The sequence below is a fragment of the Chiloscyllium plagiosum genome, unplaced genomic scaffold, assembly GCF_037043375.1.
Source record: "Chiloscyllium plagiosum isolate Xiang-an unplaced genomic scaffold, Cpla_swu_hap1 HiC_scaffold_1, whole genome shotgun sequence".
Lineage (NCBI taxonomy): Eukaryota > Metazoa > Chordata > Chondrichthyes > Orectolobiformes > Hemiscylliidae > Chiloscyllium > Chiloscyllium plagiosum.
The window spans coordinates 160,500,562-160,522,537 of NW_028270139.1; the positions used below are offsets into that span (position 1 = coordinate 160,500,562).

Sequence of the window (21,976 nt, forward strand, 5' to 3'; positions counted from 1 at the left end):
GTCTTAGAGAGAATTGTAAGGGATAGGATTTATGCACATCTGGATAGGAATAATGTGATCAAGGATAGTCAGCATGGTTTTGTGAAGGGCAAGTCGTGCCTCACAAACCTTATTGAATTCTTTGAAAAGGTGACGAAGGAGGTTGATGAGGGGAAAGCGGTAGATGTGGTATATATGGATTTTAGTAAGGCGTTTGATAAGGTTCCCCATGGTAGGCTACTGCAGAAAATACGGAGATATGGCATTGAGGGTGAGTTGGAGGTTTGGATTAGGAATTGGCTGGATGGAAGAAGACAGAGGGTAGTAGTTGATGGCAAAGTTTCTTCATGGAGTGCCGTCACTAGCGGTGTTCCGCAAGGATCTGTTTTGGGACCATTGCTGTTTGTCATTTTTATAAATGACCTGGAAGAGGGGTTAGAAGGTTGGGTGAGCAAGTTTGCGGATGATACGAAAGTCGGAGGAGTTGTTGACAGTGAGGAAGCATGTGGCAGGTTACAGCAGGATATAGAGAAGCTGCAGAGCTGGGCAGAAAGGTGGCAGATGGAATTCAATGTAGCTAAGTGCGAGGTGATTCACTTTGGGAAGAATAACAAAAAGATGGGGTACTGGGCTAATGATCGGATACTTGGTAGTGTGGATGAGCAGAGGGATCTTGGTGTCCATGTACACAGATCTCTGAAAGTTGCCACCCAGGTAAATAGTGCGGTGAGGAAGGCATATGGCGTACTGGCTTTTATTGGTAGAGGAATTGAGTTCCGGAGTCCTGAGGTCATGATGCAGTTGTATAAGACTCTGGTACGGCCGCATCTGGAATATTGTGTGCAGTTTTGGTCGCCATACTATAGGAAGGATGTGGAGGCATTGGAACGGGTGCAGAGGAGGTTTACCAGGATGTTGCCTGGTATGGAAGGAAAATCGTATGAGGAAAGACTGAGGCACTTGGGGCTGTTTTCACTGGAGAAAAGAAGGTTTAGGGGTGACTTGATTGAGGTGTACAAGATGATTAGGGGGTTAGATAGGGTCGACAGTATGAACCTTTTCCCGCGTATTGAGTCGGGTATTACAAGGGGGCATAGCTTTAAATTAAGGGGGGGTAGATATAGGACTGATGTTAGGGGTAGGTTCTTCACTCAGCGAGTCGTTAGTTCATGGAATGCCCTGCCAGTAACAGTGGTGGACTCTCCCTCTTTATGGGCATTTAAGAGGGCATTGGATAGGTATATGGAGGATAGTGGGTTAGTGTAGTTTAGGTGGGCTTGGATCGGCGCAACATCGAGGGCCCAAGGGCCTGTACTGCGCTGTATTCTTCTATGTTCTATGACTCTGTAAGTGCAGTTTGCAGTCCCACAGCAGAATAAATGCGATGCAGAGTTGGAGTATTATGACACACAGTAAAGGAGGTCCTGAAACATTAATTCGCTCTTAAAGACAAGGTAAGGAGACATCACAAGGCAGGAATGACAAGGAAAGAAGCCAGAAGTCTACTGGAGATGTAAATGAAAATAGACGATGCATCTTAGTGGAATCCTGCTCTTCTGAATCTCATTGGCTGCCATGATTCCCCAATAACCAGGGAAATGTGGGGAAAGCACACAAGAATATAGTTGCTGCAATGAGCTGCTTCCATATCACTCCATCTTTTACCTCACCAAACACTGAACCCCAGACATAACCAATACTTTTTTAAAAAAATTCATTCACGAAATGAGGACATCTCTGGCCAGACCAGCCCATCCCTAATTGCCCAGAGGGCCGCTTAGAATAAATCATATTGCTGTGGGTCTGGAGTCATGTGTAGGCCAGACCAGGTAACGGGTGGCAGAATTCCTTTACTAAAGGGCATTAGTGAACCAGATGGATTTTCCTGACAATGATTCATGGTCATCGTTATACTCGGATTCCCAGTTTTTTTGGTGGGATTCAAATTTCACCCTCTGCCATGGCGGGATTTGAACCTGGGTCCCCAGAACATAACCTGGCTATCTGGACTAACAATCCAGAGATAATACCACTGTGCTATCACCTCCCCGATGTTAAATTGCCTATACTGTGATTATTGCTCTTGCTAAGTGATATTAATCTTTTAATCCCGATCAATATAAGAGGTTTGCATCAGAAGTCATTTTACAGCCAAATTAAGTATGTTGGAGGTACATGGCCTGTTAAGAGTCATAGAGATGTACAGCATGGAAACAGACCCTTCAGTCCAACCCGTCCATGCCGACCAGATATCCCAACCCAAACTAGTCCCACCTGCCAGCACCCGGCCCATATCCCGCCAAACCCTTCCTATTCATATACCCATCCAGATGCCTCTTAAATGTTGCAATTGTACCAGCCTCCACCACATCCTCTGGCAGCTCATTCTATACACGTACCACCCTCTGTGCGAAAAAGCTGCCCCTTAGGTCTCTTTTATATCTTTCCCCTCTCACCATAAACCTATGCCCTCTAGTTCCGGACTCCCCGACCCCAGGGAAAAGACTTTGCCTATTTATCCTATCCATGCATAATTTTGTAAACCTCTATAAGGTCACCCCTCAGCCTCCGACACTCCAGGGAAAACAGCCCCAGCCTGTTCAGCCTCTCCCTCTAGCTCAAATCCTCCAACCCTGGCAATATTCTTGTAAACCTTATCTGAACCCTTTCAAGTTTCACAACATCTTTCCAATAGGAAGGAGACCAGAATTGATTAACTTCTCTGCTTCTGTGATGTTGCTGAAGGGGGGAGCACAGTCGCAGTGTGTACACAGCAAGCTCTCAAAGAATCATACCCGATAGATTTGGGATATGCAACAAATGCTGGCCAAGCTAGTGATGCTCAAATCCCATGGTCAAATAAAGAAACCAAAAACAAACTCTCCTGTAGCACAACTTGAGGTGTCTTACTGTGCTAATGTTTCATAAAGAGCAAATTATTGCTATTGAGTCCACATCTCTGCAACCGCAACGAGAGTTATGATGTTATTAAAACTCCACTCACACTGGAAACAGTTCATCCAGGAGTTGAATGAGTAGGTGTCCCTCTCGATTCTGCCATCTAGGGAACAATAATTCATTATTAACAAGAGATCGTTACAGGCGTGTAGAGTTATCACCATGTTAATTCCCATAACAGCCACTACCCTGCTCTCCACTGCTAGTAAGATGTTCCATCGCGTTTTTTTTAAAGCATTCAGATGTAAAGGATTGTGGACAGTGCTTCATTTGAAGATTAATGAGACACCTGGAAATTTCTTTCTCGATAGGGGATCAATGAAAGGGCAATGAGGCATATTTTGTTAAAAAATACTTATTGGAAATCAAGCTAAGTAACATTGCAGCTAAGTGGACAGCCGCTGGATTTACATCAAGTCCACATCTTCACTTAATTGCTGGATTTATTGAAAGTCACATGTCTGGGTCTATGGCGGTCAAGAGCTGTGGTTATTGTGATATATTTAGGAATTCAGTTGGAGTATAGTCTGCTGAGGCAGTCACCACGAAACCTTCTGTGACACCCTTATTGAGGGTCCACTGCAGCCCAGCTGGGCTCCGGAAAAGCCACAAACAGGTTTTCCTCACAATTCCTGAATGAATTGCATCTGCAAATGCCCCAGTAACAACGGTCTTCTGTTTTGAGACAGTCAATTATATGTGCCAGGATGCCAACTGATTGCCATCTTGAATATTTCAAGTATTCTCATTTTGTCTGCCAGGCGAACTGGTGGAGGCTGGCATAATTACAACATTTGAAAGACATCTGGATAAGTACATGTATAGGAAGGGTTTAGAGGGATTGGGGCCAAATGTTGGCAAATGGACTAGATTACTTTAGAACAGCTGGTACGAATGGATGAGTTGTATAGCTCTATGATCCTATAGTCGACTGTTCAAAAACTAAGAATTATTGGCCAAAGTTGTTTTCTCCCCAAAGTTAATCTCTGCAGAGAAAGTATTTTCTTTTCCCATAAGTTTGTATGCCTGAGTACCTGTTTGTGCGTGAATGTGTGCGTGCTCATCTGTGTGTGCATATGCATCTGTGTGCATCCATCTGTGTTTGTGTGTCAGTGTGTCTGTCCGTGTGCGCGTCTGTCCGTGCGCGCTTCTGCCTGTCTGCACGTCTGCCTGTGTCCTCGCGTCTGTATGCATTTGTGTGTCTATGTGTGCATGACTGTGACTGTGTGCCTGTCTGTGTGTGTGTCCACGTATCTGTGCGCGTGTCTGTGTCCACATCTGTCTATGTGCGCATGTCTGTGACCGTGTGTCTGTCTGTGTGTGTGTCTATGTCCACATTTGTCTACGTGCGCGTGTCTGTGTCTATGTGCACGTGTCTGTGTTTGCGCCTAACTGCATGCATCTGTCCGCGCGTGTATGTCTGTCTGTTGGCACGTGTCTATGTGTGCAACTGTGCATGTGTCTGTCTGTGCATGTGTCTGTCTGCGCGTCTGTCTGTGCGCGTGTGCGCGCGTCTGTGCATGTGTATCTGTCTGTGTGCACGTGTCTATGTGCGCATCTGTCTGTCTGCATGTGTCTGTGTGTGCATCTGTCTGTGTACACATCTATCTGTGTGCGTGTGTTTATGTGTGCATCTGTGTGTGAGTGTGCACACATGTCTGCGTCTGTCGGTGTGTGTTGAAGTATATTTAGAAGGGTTATTGCTTATAGACAAAGTGAAATAGATTTTTGATAGACTGAACAGGGAGACCACAAACAGAACAGCTATGATCTTATTGAATGACTGTTGTTGAAGCCCTTTGTTTATATTATTAACTATTCCTTTGGACAGTAAATATTGTGAAAGATGAACTGGTTACACTGTTTGCTACTACCCCTGCCTGATACTGAAAGTGACTCCCTAGGGCTCACATACAAACCCAAAGCCAATGTTACCACACAGTCCCCCTGGAGCACTGCCCCCTTCCTGGGTCTTGAGCACAAACAATGCAATGGAGTCTCTCACTCACCCAGCCACATCACAAAGGCCTTGGCAACCACAAGTGTGTTCCTGATGTCCCAGAGGTAGGGGTAAAGGTCGTAGACTATTGCCCTGTTGGAGCTGCTCATGAATTGTCGAAAGAGTTGGTCGATCCTATCACACGCCAGCTGGAAAGCAGATGCCCGGGCTCTCCACTCCTCCCCCTGTGACAACGAGACAGGTGGAGAACAGGTCACAGGGCTGTTATTCAGCACAGCTAGCTCCACTCTGTTAGCCTGCACCATCTCAAATTCTCGCACCCCAAATCCTTTCTCATTTTACCCCTCCCTCCAGCACTTCCTTCTTACTCATTGTTCAACTTCATTCCAACCACCTCCTTCTTTTAATCCAAACCTCATCGATGTCACTCCCTCTTTCCATCCGATTCATGTCCATCGGTCTCACCCTAGCTTGCCCTTAATCAACAAGGATTCTGGGGAATCCAAATTGGAGGACGGGAAAAATTTCTGGCTGTAACAGCTGCTCCTTTTTTTGAGGTATTTTAGGTGTTGGAGGTGATTTCCTTGAATTCCAGGAGCAGCAATTACTGTTTTATATGCTGTTGCATTGTTTTGGAACTTTGGGGAAAACAAAAGTCAAAACAACAGCAGTTTTAAAAGGGAGAAGAACAAAGGAAGCACATCATGAGGACAGTGCAGGAGAGAGAGAGAGAGAGAGAGAGAGAGAGAGAGAACCTGCACAGTTACTGCCTTTGATGTTTGAATTCATAAATCACTGGACATCGGAGTGCGTCTGGGAAAATTAACAAACAGTGAAATTCACAACTAATCTTGGAGGAACTGTTTGGGCGAAGTTCACAGCACAGAATCAGATCAGTTAATTGTTTTAAGTGGCCTACAGAAAGTCTGCAGAAATGAGTAGAGTGGGTTCTTTCTTGATTAAGTGTATGGAATGAGCTGCCAGAGGAAGTGGTGGAGGCTGGTACAAAGACATCTGGATGGGTATATGAATAGGAAGGGTTTGGAGGGATATGGGCCAAGTGCTGGCAGGTGGGACTAGATTGTGTTGGGATATTTGGTCGGCATGGACGGGTTGGACCGAAGGGCCTGCTTCCATGCTGTACATCTCTATGACTCTAAGCTTTGATCTCATTCCCCTGTGCGTTACAGTTCAGGTGACAACATGCACATGTTCTAATTTGGAGCTATGGAGAGTGGTGGCAGAAGTTCAATTTAATAATTAACTGGACATGTCTCCCGCTCTTACTGCCAGGGCATGTGTTGCAAGGATTGATTCTTTACAATTGCACTATCCACGGCTATCACACCCTGCAATGAGATTTGAACTTAGGGTTTCTGGTTGAGAGGCAGGACCGCTGCCCTCTGTGTCACAAGATCTCCACACACCCATGACGCCCTTTTAATAAAAAGCCCGTTCCTCCAACCCTCTCCTTAGTCACCCATCAATCCAGTTAGCTCTTGAATCAGTCCCTGTCTCACACAGAGCTAAACAACACCAAGGGGAAACAGTGGCCTTGTGGCATTATTGCTGGACTGTTAATCCAGAGACCCAAGTAATGTTCTGGAGACCCAGGTTCAAATCCTGCCATGGTGATGATGGAATTTAAATTCAATTAACTTAAGGGCCTGAAGATCAGCAGTAACTCATTGAGGGAAAACCTATCTGGTTCACTAATGTCCTTTAGGGAACGAAATCTGTCATCCTTACTGGGTCAGGCCTACATGTGACTCCAGACCCACAGCAACGTGGTTGACTCTTGACATTGAGAATGGGCAATAAGTTTTGGCCTAGCCAGTGACGTGCTCACTATTAATTAAATAAAATAAAAAGTTATTTTTCCTTTCCTATCGGGGTGGTGTGAGGGTAGTGGCGAATTTTGTGTCTAAGATCTGAAGCTTTTCCTAAGTACAGCTCTCAGATTAACAGATACAATAGGGAGGGTTGTAGAAGGTAACGCTGTTGATGTGGTGTACATGGACTTCCAGAAGGCATCTGATAATGAGCTGCATACCAGACGTGTGAGCACAATTAGGTCTCATGGAATAAAAGGGATAATAGCAACATGGATACAGAGTTGTCGAGTGACAACAGAGTCATGGTTAATGGAAGCTTTTCGAGCAGGACATCAGTTTGTGGAGGAGTTCTGTGAGGTCAGTGTTAGGGCCCTTGCTTTTCCTGATATGCATCCATGATCTGCACCTTGGGGTGAAGGACAAACTTTCAAAATGTCCAGTTGACACAAAACCTGGAAGCACTGCAAATCATGAGGAAGACAGTGTCAAACTTCAAAAGGACTCAGCTGTCAGATGGCAGCTGGGATTCAATGTATAGATCTGATAGAAGAAAAAAAAGGAGGGGTGTAGACATTTTCTGAATAGGGAAAGGCTTTGGAAATCTGAAGTACAAAGGGACTTGGGAGTCCTTGTTCAGGATTCTCTTAAGGTTAACATGCAGGTTCAGTTGGCAGTTAGTAAGGTAAATGCAAGGTTAGCATTTATTTCAGGAGGGTGAGAAAACAAGAGCAGAAATGTACTGCTGAAGCTGTATAAAGCTCTGGTCAGACCCCATTTGGAATATTGTGAGCAGTTTTGGACCTGTATCTAAGGAAGGATGTACTGGTGTTGGAGGGGGTCCAGAGGAGGTTTACAACAAAGATCCTGGAGAGGAAGGGCTTGTCATATGAGGAACGGTTGAGGACTCTGTGTCTGTACTTGATGGAGTTTAGAAGGATTGGGGTGGGGGAGATCTGATTGAAACTTCCAGAATACTGAGAGGCCTGGATAGAGTGGACTTGGAGAAGATGTTACCACTGATAGGAGACTCTAGGACCTGAGGGCACAGCCACTGAGCGAAGGAATAACACTTTATAACGGAGCTAATGAGGCATGTCTTCAGCCAGAGAATGGTGAATCTGTGAAACTCGTTGCCACAGAAGTCATTAAGTGTATTTAAGACAAAGCTAGAGAGGTTCTTGGATCAGGGTTACAGGAGAAGGCAGGAGAATGGGGTGGTGAAATAAATCAGCCATGATCGAATAGTGGAGCAGAACTGATGGGCCAAATGGCCTAATTCTGCTCTGATATTGTATGTTCTACGGTTTAGCTGAAAGATGGGACACTGGTAGGAAGGACATTGAGAGACAATATAAAATAAAGGGCACATTTCTGGGGGTGTGATGCAGAAGACAAGAAGTCCTTGTTCTTTCTCAAACTTTTCCCCACCCTCTCTCCCGTGACATGATTATTTTAAAAATCCACAAGGAAATTAAGTCTCACTCCTCACTGGGTCAAGTGTAATTGGCGCCGAGAGTGTGATGCTGGATAGGCACAGCAGGTCAGGCAGCATCTGAGGAGGTGGAGATCGATGTTTCGGGCAAAAGCCCTTCATCAGGAATAAGACTGTGAGCAGAGGGGGAGGAGAGATAAATGGGAAGGAGACTGAGGGGGGTGGGGGGAAGGTAGCTGAGAGTGCAATAGGTGGATGGAGGTAAAGGTGATAGGTCGGAGGGAAAGGTTGACCGGATAGATGGGAAGGAAGATGGATAGGTAGGACAGGTCACAAGAGTGCTGCTGAGCTGGAAGGTTGGAACTGGGGTAAGATAGGGCGGTGGGGAAATGAGGAAACTGGTGAAGTCAACATTGATACCATGAGGTTGGAGGGTCCCAGGTGGAAGATGAGGTGTTCTTCCTCCAGGCGTCGGGTGGTGAGGGAGTGGCGATGGAGGATGGCCTTGGCGGAGTTGAGTGGGGGTGCGGTGGGTTGAAGTGTTCAGCCACAGGTTGGTGGGGTTGGTTGGTGCGGGTGTCCCAGAGATGTTCTCAGAAGTGATCTGCAAAGTAGGCGTCCTGTCTCCCCAATGTAGAGAAGACCGCATCAGGAGCAACGGATACAATAAATGACATGTGTGGAAATGCAGATGAAACTTTGATGTGAAACTTTGCAGATGTGGAAGGGCTCTTTTGGTGCCTTGAACAGAGGTGAGGGAAGAGGTGCGGGCACAGGCTTTGCAATTCCTGCAGTGGCAGGGGAAGGTGCCGGTGAGTTGGTGGGGAGTGTGGACCTGATGAGGGAATCATGGAGCGAATGGTCTTTACGGAAAGCGGGTGGGGTAGAGAAAGAACTATATCTCTGGTGGTGGGATCCATTTCTAGGTGGCGAAATGGCGTCGGATGATGCGATGTATGTGGAGGTTGTGAGGTGAAAGGTGAGGACCGGGGGGAGGTTCTGTCCTTGTAGCAGTTGGAGGGGTAAGGTTCGAGGGTGGAGGTGCAAGAAGTGGATGAGATGCGCTGAAGGGCTTCAACGACCACGTGGGAGGGGAAATTGTGGTCTTTAAAGGAGGCCTTTTGGGGGTATCTCACCACTCCCTCGGCTCACAGCCTCATTCCTGATTAAGGGCATTTTACCCGAAATGTCAATTCTCCTGCTCCTCTGATACTGCCTGACCAGCTGTGCTTTTCCAGCACCACACTCTCGACTCTGATCTCCAGCATCTGCAGTCCTCATTTTGTCCCAGTGATGGGAATGTGGAACTGAGTGCCTGTAATGGTGGGAGAGGCAGATATCCTCATCACATTGTTCACATATTGAGATGTGCACTTGCAATGCCAAGGCTATGTGCCTAGTGCTGGAAAATGGGGTTAGAATAAGTTAGGTGTGGTTGTTTTTGACCAGCAGAGGTGTGATGGAGTGAAGAGCCTTTTTCTGTGCTTTTGACCTCTATGACTATTTCAGGATAGATGCTGAACATTTGTTTCTCTTTGTGAGAGAGTTGTGGGTGTGACAGGACAAAGGGTCTTTTTCTTCCGTGCTATGACCTCCAGTGACCAAATCTCTCCAGCCCATTGCTCATCTCCCTGCTCTGATAACCCTGACCTCCCAATCCTGACCTTAGCATTTTCCATTCCCCTCACCACCTCGACCCTCACCTAGGTAACCTGAGAGTACCTAGAGCTGCTCGCAATGCATCCCCCACTCAAGTTACTCTGCTCCCTGAACTCCCTTCCTCCCCACACCTCCCACCCTCAATTTCTCCATGTTGTCATTCACCTCAGAAAGGACATACTGGCACTGGAGCGTATCCAGCAGAGATTCACACGGATGATCCCTGGAATGGTAGGCCTAACATATGATGAATGGCTAAGGATCCTGAGATTGTATTCATTAGAGTTTAGAAGGTTATGGGGAGATCTAATAGAAACTTACTAGATAATGCATGGCTTAGAAAGGGTGGACACCGGGAATTTTTTTCCGTCAGGCGGGGAGACTAGGACCCTTGGGCACAGCCTTAAAATTAGAGAGGGTCAATTTAGAACGGAAATGAGGAGACATTTCTTCAGCCAGAGTGTGGCTGGCCGGTAGTATTCATTGCCACAGAGCGCAGTGGAGGCTGGGACTTTAAATGTCTTCAAGGCAGAGATTGATAAATTCTTAATCTCGCAAGAAATTAAGGGATACAGGGAGAGTGCGGCATTGGAATGCCCATCAGCCATGATTGAATGGCGGAGTGGACTCGATGGGGCGAATAGAGAGTGTGTTGTTGGAAAAGCACAGTAGGTCAGGCAGCATCCGAGCAGCAAGTTCCTGATGAAGGGCCCCAGCCCGAAACGTCGATTTTCCTGCTCCTTGGATGCTGCCTAACCTGCTGTTCTTTTCTAGCAACACACTCTCAACTCTGATCTCCAGCATCTGCAGACCTCACTTTCTCCTCGACGGGCTGAATGGCCTTACTTCCACTCCTATGTCTTATGGACTGGGCCACGGAGTTGTCAATGGAACCTAAAGGCCGGGTCTCCACCCAGCTCTTAATCAAGAAGATAGGCAAGAGGCTGGAAAAACGCAGCAGGCCAGGCAGCATCAGGAGGTGGAGAAGCCAACATTTCAGGTGTAACCCTTGTTCAGCAAAACGTCAACATCTCCACCTCCTGATACTGCCTGGCTTGCTGCGTTCTTCCAGCCTCTTGCCTGTCTCATTTGGAGTCCAGCATCTGCAGAGCTTTTGCCCATAAACAATGGGAGTTACGGCATTTCATCAGTAAACTATTCATCCAGAGACCCAGGTAAAGCTGTGTACACAAATCATATCATGGCAGAATTTGAATCCAACAAATACTGAGAATTGCAAGCCTAATGATGATCATGAAACCATTGTCAGGAAAATCCCATCTGGTTCACTAATGTCAGTTATGGAAGGAAACTGCCATCCTTACCTGGTCTGGCCTACATGTGACTCCAGACCCACAGCAACCTGGTTTGACTCTTCACTGAACCCAGGGGTTGATGAAATTAACTGAACCTAATGAGGGATAGACAATAAATGATGACCTAGCCAGCGACACCCACGACCTGTCAATGAATTTTTTTTTTAATCTGGGCACAATGATTTGGGTTGGATAGCAAAGCCTTGGAGAAGATACAGAGGAGAATTAAGTTGTGAAGCAGGAGGGATTTTAGTTCTGTGGAGAGACAGAAAAGACTAGGCAAGGGACAGAAACGGGAGCTTAATTAAAGATGTTCAAAATCATGAAGGGCTTTGATATGGTCAAGATGGAGAAATCGTTTCCTGCAGCAAAAGAGTCAGAGGAAGTGGGGATAACTGGAGAGTTCAAAAGGACAGTGAAGGTATCTGGGCCCAATGTTCACCTTATCACAAGGTCATAAAGCCATAAGACATAGGAGCAGAAATTAGGCCATTCAGCCCATCGAGTCTGCTCCACCATTCAGTCATGGCTGCCGCTTTCTCCCCATAATCTTGATCCCCTTGATACTCAAGGACCTATCGATCTCAGTCTTAAATATACCCAATGACCTGCCCTCTACAATGTTCTGTGGCAGTGAATTCCATAGATACCCCACTTTCTGGCTGAAGAAGTTTCTCCTTATCTCCATTCTAAAAGATCTTCCTTTTCCTCTAATGCTATACCCTCGGGTCCTGGTCTCTCCTACCAATGGAAACATCTTCCCAACATCTAATCTATCCAGGCCATTCAGTATTCTGTCAGTTTCAATTAGATCCCCCCTCATCCTGCTAAACTCCATCTGGTGTAAACCCAGAGTCCTCACATGTTCCTTGTGTGTTAAGCTATTCATTCCTGGGACCATTCTCGTGAATCTCCTCTGAACACACTCCAGGGTTAGTACATCCGTCCTGAGATATGGGGCCCAAAATTGCGCACAATACTCCAAATGTGGTCTGACCACAGCCTTATAGAGCCTCAGAAGTACATCCCTGTTTTTATATTCAAGTCCTGTCAAAATAAATACCATGATTGCATGTGCTTCCCTAACTACTTACTCAACCTGCAAGTTTACCTTGAGAATATCCTGGACTTGAACTCCCAAGTCCCTTTGCACTTCAGACTTCTGAATTTTCTCCCCATTTAGAAACTAGCCCATGCCTCTATTCTTCCTACCAAAGCGCATGACCTCACACTTTCCCACATTGTACTCCATCGGCTCTCCTTTGCCTGCTCTCCTAACTTGTCCAAATCCTTCTGCAGCCTCCCTGCCTCCTCAATACTACCTGTCCCTCTACCTATCTCTGTATCATTTGCAAACTTAGCCAGAATGCCCTCAGTTCCTTCATCCAGATCATTAATGTATAAAGTGAAAAGTTGTTGTCTCAACACTGAGCCTTGCGGAACACCACTTGTTACCCAGCTGCCATCCTGAGAGGGACCCTTTTATCCCCACTCTGCTTCCTGCCAGACAGCCAAGCTTCCATCCATGCCAGCATCTTGCCTCTGACACCATGGGCCCTTATCTTACTTAGTAGCCTCCTGTGTGGCACCTTGTCAAAGTCCAGGTAGATAACATCCATAGGCTCTCTTTGGTCTAACCTGATCGTTACTTCCTCAAAGAATTCTAGCAGATTTGTCAGGCACGACTTCCCCTTGATGAAACCATGCTGACCTAGTCCTGTTTACCATACACTTCCACCCCCTCTAGGCAAAAGTGAGGACTGTAGATGCTGGAAACCAGAGTTTAGATCAGAGTGGTGCTAGAAAAGCACAGCAGGTCAGGCAGCATCCGAGGAGCAAGAAAATCGACGTTTTGGGCAAAAGCCTTCATCAGGAAGCCCCACCCCCTCTGCCCACCTGCCGATCTGTCCGGTCGGGTACGTATCCTTGAATATTCAGCTCCCAATCCTGATCCATAGAACATAGAAAGTACAGCACAGAACAGGCCCTTTGGCTCACGATGTTGTGCCGAGGATTAGTCCTAACGTAAAATAAAATAACCTAACCTACGAGCCCCCTCAACTCACTGCTATCCATGTACATGTCCAGCAGTCACTTAAATATCCCTAATGACTCTGCTTCCACCACCACCGCTGGCAATACATTCCATGCATTCACAACTCTCTGCGTAAAGAGAGTTGCAGTCATGTCTCCGTGATGCCAGCCACGTCATACTTGCCAATTTCGATCCGTGCCGCAAGTTCATTTACCTTCTACTGCGTGCATTCAGGTATAAAACCTTCAAGTCCTGTATTAACTGTCCCTCTCCTTATTGTCATTCGGTTATCCAGTGTGCTTGAAGCTCGGTTGCAAACCCTTCCCATTCACTCTGTCCTATTTGTGTCTGTGCTGGGGATTTTAATAATCTCTCCTGAGTTCTGCACTCTTACCTCCTCCTTTAATTCAGTTTTCAATTTCTTCTATAACTAACCCCCCCCATTTAGTTTAATACCCCATGTACAGCCCTAGTTATGTGATTCGCTAGAACTTTGGTCCCAGCACGGTTCAGACGAAGACCATCCCATTGGAACAGTTCCCATCTTTCCGAGTACTGGTGCAAATGTCCCATAAACCTTCTGTGTTCTAAGCTTCTCTCTGTGCACCTTAATGGTGCTCCCCACTCCAGCCCCAGCCTTCACGTTCACTCACTCACCTTCTTCAGCTCCATCTTGGCGTTTGCGCTAACAAAGTCACTGTTGGCCTTGAGCCAGTGGAACTCCCGGAGGAGGCCAGCTGTCTCCTCTCCATGTTCATAGGGCAGGTAAAAGAGGTCCACCATCAGCCGCAGATTGGCCAGGGTCAAGGTGCCCGCGAGGAGTGGTGCCCTTCCCTGGGGAGAAAGAGGGCCCTTGCCCTCAACCCTGTCCTGCTCTGACACCCCCTGAACCTCAGCGTGAGGAAGGGGCCCATCCGAAGATTTCTGATAGTCAATGTCACCAGTTCCCGTTGACTGATCTCTTAGTTTGTCAGTGCTATCGTTCAAAGAATCCCTTGGCCCAAAAGGTGAAGTCTTCTCACTTTTTACCACTGGTTGACCAACATCGATCTTCGGAGCCTTGTGGGTCTCCTCACCCAATGACTCTTTGGCTTTGTCCACCTCCAACTCTTTCGCTGAGCTGCTCTGGGGAAGTAAGTCACTCTCGCTTGTACTTGGCTTCTCAGTCTTCGGTTCAACGTCCCCATTCTGACTAACCACATCATGAGGTTTGCTCCTGACCTGTCCTTCTTTTGCCTCCTTAAGCAGCTGCCTACCTGTGGGAAAGACCGATTCAAGGAAGTTAGTCCCACCGTCCTTCCCATTGGAATCTGGGTTTGTGATCCCAAATTGAAAATCAACCATTTGATACCTTTCTCATGTTAGCTTTCCACATAATCTCTCTTTGCCTCGTCTTCCACACCCACTCTGGATTTCTGACGGTCAGCTTTGATTTGCCCTTCCATTATGAATCTTCCACATGCACACATTTTCTGGTTCACCGTCCTCTCTATCTCACTGTCTCATCATCCAGGCAGCTCTGCTTTTGCTTGCCCAATCCCAGGCTGGAGTGAACGAGCCTCCTCTTTAAAAGACCACCCATCGATCGATTACTGAATTTCCCGCGGAGTTTTATTCGCGGGACAAATCTGTTCTAACCCACTGACGTTGGCCCTTTTCCAATTCATTATCTTTGCTCCTTGTCCTTCTGTTAAATTAAACCTTGTTGGACCTTTGTATGACCCTGTGAGTGTGCAAGCACAGACTGCCAAATTTCACTCCTGAAATGGCTGGACCTAATATTTGGAGCGTGTCCCTCGTTTAACCGAGAGACAGCTCCTCTCCACCCACCCTACCTGTTTACCCACAATACCTCGTAAACTCTAAGCAAATCGGCCTGAAGCTTCCAAAAACACACACATACTCACTCACTTGGGCACAGAGGTCTGTTCACTTCCTTTACCCAGTCAGCCAGTGCCAAGTTCAGGGCTTCGTTGGGGCAGTACTGGCGTGACTCAGAGCCCTTCTCACCATCTGCAATGGGATTAACTGCAGTGAATTGCTTTGTTGGAATATCCCACCCTTTCCCAGCTGTAGCATGGAAACCTTCCATTCCCCAAATGCCCTGTCCCTCAAACACCCCATCCCTTACCTCCTCATCCCCCAAACTCCCCCGCGAAATTAAACAAAAATCCAGGGAATGGGGAGTTGGAAATTTGGAATTGATCCCAATAATTCCCCTATAACTGAGCCCCTCATTTAGTTTAAAGCCCTGTGTACAGCCCTAGTTATGCGATTCACTAGGACTCTGGTCCCAGCATGGTTCAGATGAAGACCATCCCATCTCACGGGAGTCCATCATGGTTGACGATTGGAGAATTCCTTAATTCATCCCATGTACAGTGGGTGATTAGACTACCAATCCACAGAACATAAGTTTGAATCTCAATTAAATAATTTAGTTTTGGTTCAAGGTGACGGGAAAATGAAGACTAGGTGTCAGTGTAAAATATTTTCTCCTTTATTGATTCATGGGACGAGGGCATTGCTGGCTAGGCTGGCAATTATTGCCCATCCCTAATTGCTCAGACACCAGTTAAGATTCAACCACATTGCTGTGGGTCTGGAGTCACATGTTGGCCAGACCAGGTAAGGATGGCAGTTTCCTTCCCGAAAGGACATTAGTGAACCAGATGGGTTTTTCCAACGATCGACAATGGATTTGTAGTCATCACTAAAATGTTAATTCCAGATTTTTTCTTGACTGAGTTCAAATTCCACCAGGATTTGAACCTGGGTCCCCAGAATATTATCTGGGTCTCTGGATTAACAGCCCAGTGATAATACCATTAGGCCACCACCCCCCGAAGAAGGTGAAGGTGGCGACTTGTTGTAAATTCCCACTTGGTTCACCTGATCCTTTATAGATGGGGATCTGCTAGCTTTACCTAGTCTGGATCTCTGTGATCCCACTCCCTCACCAATAGGTGGTGGGGGCGGGGGGGAGGGGAGCTCCTAAATGCCCTCTGACATGGCTTCACATGTTACTCAGTTGCTAACAAACCAGTCATTTTTTGAAGAAGGGCAACAATTACTGAAACACCCTCTGAGATTGGAAACTTCCAACCAGATGGAAGTGATGGAGGCCGAGCAGGAATTTCTCTCATTCCATTCCAATTTGACATGTCCCAAACCGCCCTCATCTCTACCCACAGGCCCTGCCACAAACCCAAACCCATCCCTAAACTCTACCCTGACTCCCACAACTCACCCAAGGGCTCTTCCTGATAACCCACTCCAATCCTAACTGCCTTAAACACAAATTACTGCATCTCCCCAAATCCACACATTCCCTCATATCCCCCAAACACAGCCCCCCCCCACTAATCTCCCAAAGCCAGATACCCCCAACCCAATTCCTTCAAGCACGTTCCAATCAACTCCCTCCAAAACCACGCTAATCCCAAAAATCCAAAATAGCTCAAACTGTCAAACCCACTGAAACTCCAGCCCATCCCAAACTAAGCCAACTTTCCAGTCCCTAATCCCAGCACATTCCCCAAACCGTAGCTCTCCGAACCAGTGTCTTAACATCCACCCAACTCCCACCTTCTCCTTCAGCCCCCAGCTGAAGTGGAGGCCAGGTCTAACCCTGGTCTGTCGGCCGGACCTTTGCCACGTACCATCCGATCGTGTTGCTCTGAGGCCACACCTATACCAGGTGGCCAGGGTGTGGATGGGGAGGTAATTGGCCTCCAGCTCACAGTTAGGATTGAGCAGCATACCATGCAGCTTGGAGACCAGGCTAGAGGCACGGCCTTTGTAGGGACCGAGGAAGACACGTCTCTGGGCATAGTCATTGGCATGAAGGTTGTCCCATATCAGTGGCTGGCGCTTGATGACCACTTGAACCTCCTCCACCGATTCGGGAGTGATCTCTTTGGAGATAACAGTGGACCCTAAAACATGCAGATGAATGAAGACAACACTCATTTAGTTCACTTCGGGGTAGTTTTTTTTTGCCCCTTGGCAAGATGCCCAAGCGCCACACCTTCCTCTTCAGGAGAGCTTCTGCCACCCAAAAGGATCAGGCTCCACAATCAACAGCAGCCTTTATGTGGATAGGATCCAGAACAGCATTCGAGTATACACACCAGAGAATACGAAAGCACCATTGGACAAGATGTGTGATCCAGGCCAGGCCAGGCCAGGCCAGGCACTAACCATCCAAGGGTCCTATTGAAAGCACAAGCAGAGGGGATGGGATCACTTTGTCAGTAATAAATGAAATTAAATCGAGAACAAGAGGTGAATAGAATCACAAAGTGTAGAATCTGGATGCATACAGTTCAGGAACTGCAAAGGAGAAAAGGCCCCATTTCAGGCCTCCGAGCAGTAGACAGGATGTGGGGAAGAAATTAAATCGGGAATAGAAAAGGCATGTGGGAGAGGCACTATTACAATAATATACAGGTAAATTCAGGTTGGCAGCAGATCGCAAGAAAATTTGCAAAACGACTATGAGTTGGGTTTTTGGAGCAGCTTATGATAGAGCTGAAAATGTGTTGCTGGAAAAGCGCAGCAGGTCAGGCAGCATCCAAGGAACAGGAAAATCGATGTTTCGGGCATAAGCCCTTCTTCAGGAAGGGCTTATGCCCGAAACGTCGATTCTCCTGTTCCTTGGATGCTGCCTGACCTGCTGCACTTTTCCAGCAACACATTTTCAGCTCTGATCTCCAGCATCTGCAGACCTCACTTTCTCCAGCTTATGATAGACCCCACTAAGGAACAGGCAATTCTGGATATGGTGATGGGAAATGATGTAGACTTGATTAGGGAGCTTAAGGCAAGGAACCGCTAGGGGCCAGTGATCATAATATGATAGAATTTATCCTACGGTTAGAGCGAGAGAAGCTGGAATCAGATGGCATTACATTTGAGCAAAGGTAATTACGATGACATGGGGGAGCAGCTGGCCAGAGTTGATTGGAAAGGGAGTCTACCAGGAAAGAAGATGGAGCAGTAATGGTAGGAGTTTCTGGGGGTAATTCAGGAGGCACAGCAGAAATTCATCCCAAGGAAGAAGAAACACTAAGGAAAGAATGGGGCAATGACGGCTGACAAGGGAAGATAGGGATAGCATAAAAAAGAAAAAACAATGTGGTGAAGATTAGTGGGAAGCTAGGGAATTGGGAAGCCTTTAAAAACCAGCAGAGGATAACTAACAAGTAGCAATAAGATGAAATATAAGGGTAAGCTAGTTAGTAATACAAAAGAAGACTGCAAGAGTTATTTTAGATATATAGAAGGTAAGAGAGATGCAAGTGTAGGTATTGGACTGCTTGAAAATGAGGCTGGAGAAGTAGTAATGGGGAACAAAGAAATGGCAGAGGAACTGAATAGGTATTTTATATCAGTTTTCATAGTAGAAGCATACCAGACTTCCAGAGTCAGGAGGTGACTGTAATGGCTATCACTAAGGAGAAGGTGTTGAAGAAGCTGAAAGGTCTGAAGGTGGATAAATCACTCGGATTGGATGGACTACAGCCCAGAGTTCTGCAGGAGATAGCTGAGGAGAGTGTAGAAGCATTGATGGTGATCTTTCATGGAAGGTGCCAAAGGACTGGAAAGTGGCTAAGAAGAGCGAGAGGCAGAAGACAGGTAGCCATTGGCGATTAGCCTGCCCTCGGTTGTTCTCAGGAGTTGAGTCCATTAGGATGAGATTGCAAAGTGCTGAGAAGTGCATGGTAAAATAGGGCTGAGTCAGCACGGCTTTGTCAAAAGGAGGTCATGCTTGACAAACCTGTTAGAATTCTTTGAGGAGACACTGAGCAAGTTAGACAAAGGAGAGCTAGTGGACATGGGCTATTTGAATTTCGAAGGAGCTGCACATGAAGCTGCTAAATTAGAGAAGAGCCCATAGTGACAGGGACAAGTTGGCACGGATAGAGGGCTAGCTGACTGGCAGAAGGCAGACAGTGGAGATAAAGGGGCATTTTTCAGGATGGCAACCAGTGACAGGGGTTAGTGTTGGGACCACCGCTATTCATGTTTTCCACTAATGAAGGAACTGAGAGCATTGTTGCTATGTTTGTGGATAGGTGGAGGGACAGGTAGTGTTGAGGAAACGGGGACAGAAGGACTTGCACAGGCCAGAGAGTGGGGAATTAAGTTCCAGAAGAAATAAAAAAATGGGTAAATGTGAGGTTCTACACTTTGGTAGAAAGAATAGAGACATAGACCATTTTCTAAACAGACAACGGCCTTGGAAGTCTAAAGCATAAAGGGACTCAGGAATTCTAGTTCAGGATTCTCTTAAGGTTAACATACAGGTTCAGTTGGCAGTTAGGAAGGTAAATGTAACGTTAGCATTCATTTCAAGAGGGCTAGAATACAGGAGCAGAGATGTATGCTGAGGCTGTACAAGGCTCTGGTCAGACCGCATTTGGACTATTGTGAGCAGTTTTGGACCTGTAGCTAAGAAAGGATGCGCTGGTGAGGGGACTCCAGAGGAGGTTTATAAGAATGATCCCAGAGATGAAGAGCTCATCATATCAGGGGCAGTTGAGGACTCTGGCTCTGTATTTGATGAGGTTCACAAGGATGAGGAGGGATCTCACTGAAACTTCCAGAATACTGAGAGGCCTGAATAGACTGGAAGTCGAGAAGATGTTTCCACTTGTAGGACAGACTAGAGGGCATAGTGAAGAACCGAGATGAGGAAGAATTTCTTAGAGAGCGTGGTGAATCTGTGGAACTCATTGCCACAGGGCACAGGGCTATGGAAGGCAAGTCATTGAGTGGAGATGGATAGGTTCTTGATTAGTAAAGGGGTCAAGGGTTATGGTGATGGATCATTCAGATCACTAAACTGAGGAAGGAGATGTGAAAACAAGTGACTAAAATCTCATTTGAGGGTGTAGGTTTTAAGGAGTTTCTTAAAAGGAGGAGAGGGAAGTAGAGTTTAAGAGGAATTCCAGTGCTTATGGCTGGGCCACATGAAGCCATCACAAAAACCATTTCAGCAATAGTTGTGAAGTGCAAAGTTAGACATTGGCGACCCTTTCACAGAATTGTTATAGTGTGGAAACAGGCCATTCAGCCCATTGAGTCCACACCAACCCTCTGAAAACCATCCCACCCAGACCCACCTACCCTATCCCTGCATTTGCCATGGCTAATCCTGCATCTTTCTAGACACTAAGGACAATTTAGCATGGCCAATTCACCTAACCTGAACATCTTTTGGACTGTGGGAGGAAACCGGTGCACCCGGAGGAAACCCATGCAGACACGGGGAGAATGTGCAAACTCCACACAGACAATCGCCCGAAGCTGGAATCGAACCCGGGTCCTTGGCGCTGTGAGGCAGCAGTGCTAACCACCATGCCGCATATTTGCATTCTGTAATGACAATCTCTCAATTAATCAATGTTAACATGCCTATAAAGCAGCATCCTTTGCTCTGCAGGATTAATTATCATGGCTCTTTGCAATTTGGCATTCTTGCATTCTGCCCTGATGAGTGCAAGGTGAGAAGATTCAGCAACACGTTTCTTGATTCAGCCGCATTCAAGTGCTCACTCACCAAGCAGCTTCTCAAGCAGTTCATTGCCTTGCACTGCATTTGGAAACCCTGAGGTGGTGCACAGTTCGAAATGAATGCTAGTTCTTTCCTTCCTTCCTTCGGAGAAGGGAAGTTTTCACCCTCACCTAGCCTTTACCTTACTGGCACACAGTCGATACTTAAACCCTGAGATCAACCGATAGCAGTTATTAAATGTGACCTTGCCAAAGCCGCCCAAGTGCCGATGGAATTATGTGAAAACGTCTGATAAGGCAGTTTAGAGCAAAGCTATCAGAACATCTCAGTGCAGAGTCGCAGCAGTGTCTGCCTCGTACCTGTCCAGATGATACCGATGCCAGGCTGAAGCTCGTTCCCTATGACCTTCAGGTAGTAGGACTTGCTGAGGCTGGGGTAGCACAGGGAGCTGCAGTATTCTGAAACACAATCAGAGACACAGAGGAGGCAGAAGAGGTTCACTTGTTCTTTCTGGCAAGTGCATTTTAGGAATGATTACCAAACAAACAATATCAGAGGGAGGCTGTTTCCATTAGAATCACAGCAATCATAGAAACGTAACACCTGAGGTTCTGCCTGTGGCTATGGGGAAAGCACAGGTTTAGGTGGGGTCTTGGGGGAGGGGCATTCTTGGCTAAAATCTAAAATCAGGAAATGAGTTTGTACATTGTTTCATTCAGATTAGCTAGTTAGAGATATAGGGGCTTCTGGAGTGAGGGGGAGAGAGGGAGAGGTTTTGTGTTTGTGTGTATGCGTGTGTGTGTGTGTGTGTATATATACACGCACATGCGCGCTGCAAGTGAGTGATGTGTGTCTGCTACGTGTATATTTTTAAACTGGAGTATTGCTGAAAAAAAGACATTTTGTTGAAGCTTTCTGTCTTGCACTCATCAGGACACTTTACAAGAATACCAATTCAAGTTGGGGGGAGGAGAGAAAATATTTCTATTACATGCAACGATAGTGGTGATTGGTTGATAAAAGGACACTGATTGTGGAAGCATTGCCAAGGAGCTTGCACTAATTAGTGACAACTGACAGTTAACTGCCAATTTTAAACTAAGTGTGTTGATTCTGATTAGATCTGGGAAATGCACCAGCAAACTGCTGACACTTATTTTATTTAGTTGAAAATAGTATGTATACATTTTAGTGCTATTTGCAAAAAAAAAAGTTGAAAATACAACTGAAAATCTTAGTACCCCCATTACAGTCAGTTCTACTGTATTAATACAATCTGG

At 46.5% G+C, this 21,976-nt stretch overlaps 1 protein-coding gene across 6 annotated transcripts in view; it reads right to left on the reverse strand.

Annotated features, from left to right (window-relative positions):
- The window catches only part of LOC122550812 (protein O-GlcNAcase), a 74,528-nt gene that overhangs the window by 26,001 nt on the left and 26,551 nt on the right, over nt 1–21,976 (reverse strand). For all 6 annotated transcript variants that reach the window (XM_043692331.2, XM_043692241.2, XM_043692151.2 and 3 more), the window contains 6 exons: nt 21,056–21,154; nt 16,837–17,112; nt 15,086–15,187; nt 13,832–14,430; nt 4,947–5,121; nt 2,984–3,040 (listed from right to left, as the gene is read on the reverse strand). In XM_043692331.2, the coding sequence (XP_043548266.2) occupies nt 2,984–3,040; nt 4,947–5,121; nt 13,832–14,430; nt 15,086–15,187; nt 16,837–17,112; nt 21,056–21,154 (1,308 nt within the window). The remainder of the gene's footprint in view (nt 1–2,983; nt 3,041–4,946; nt 5,122–13,831; nt 14,431–15,085; nt 15,188–16,836; nt 17,113–21,055; nt 21,155–21,976) is intronic.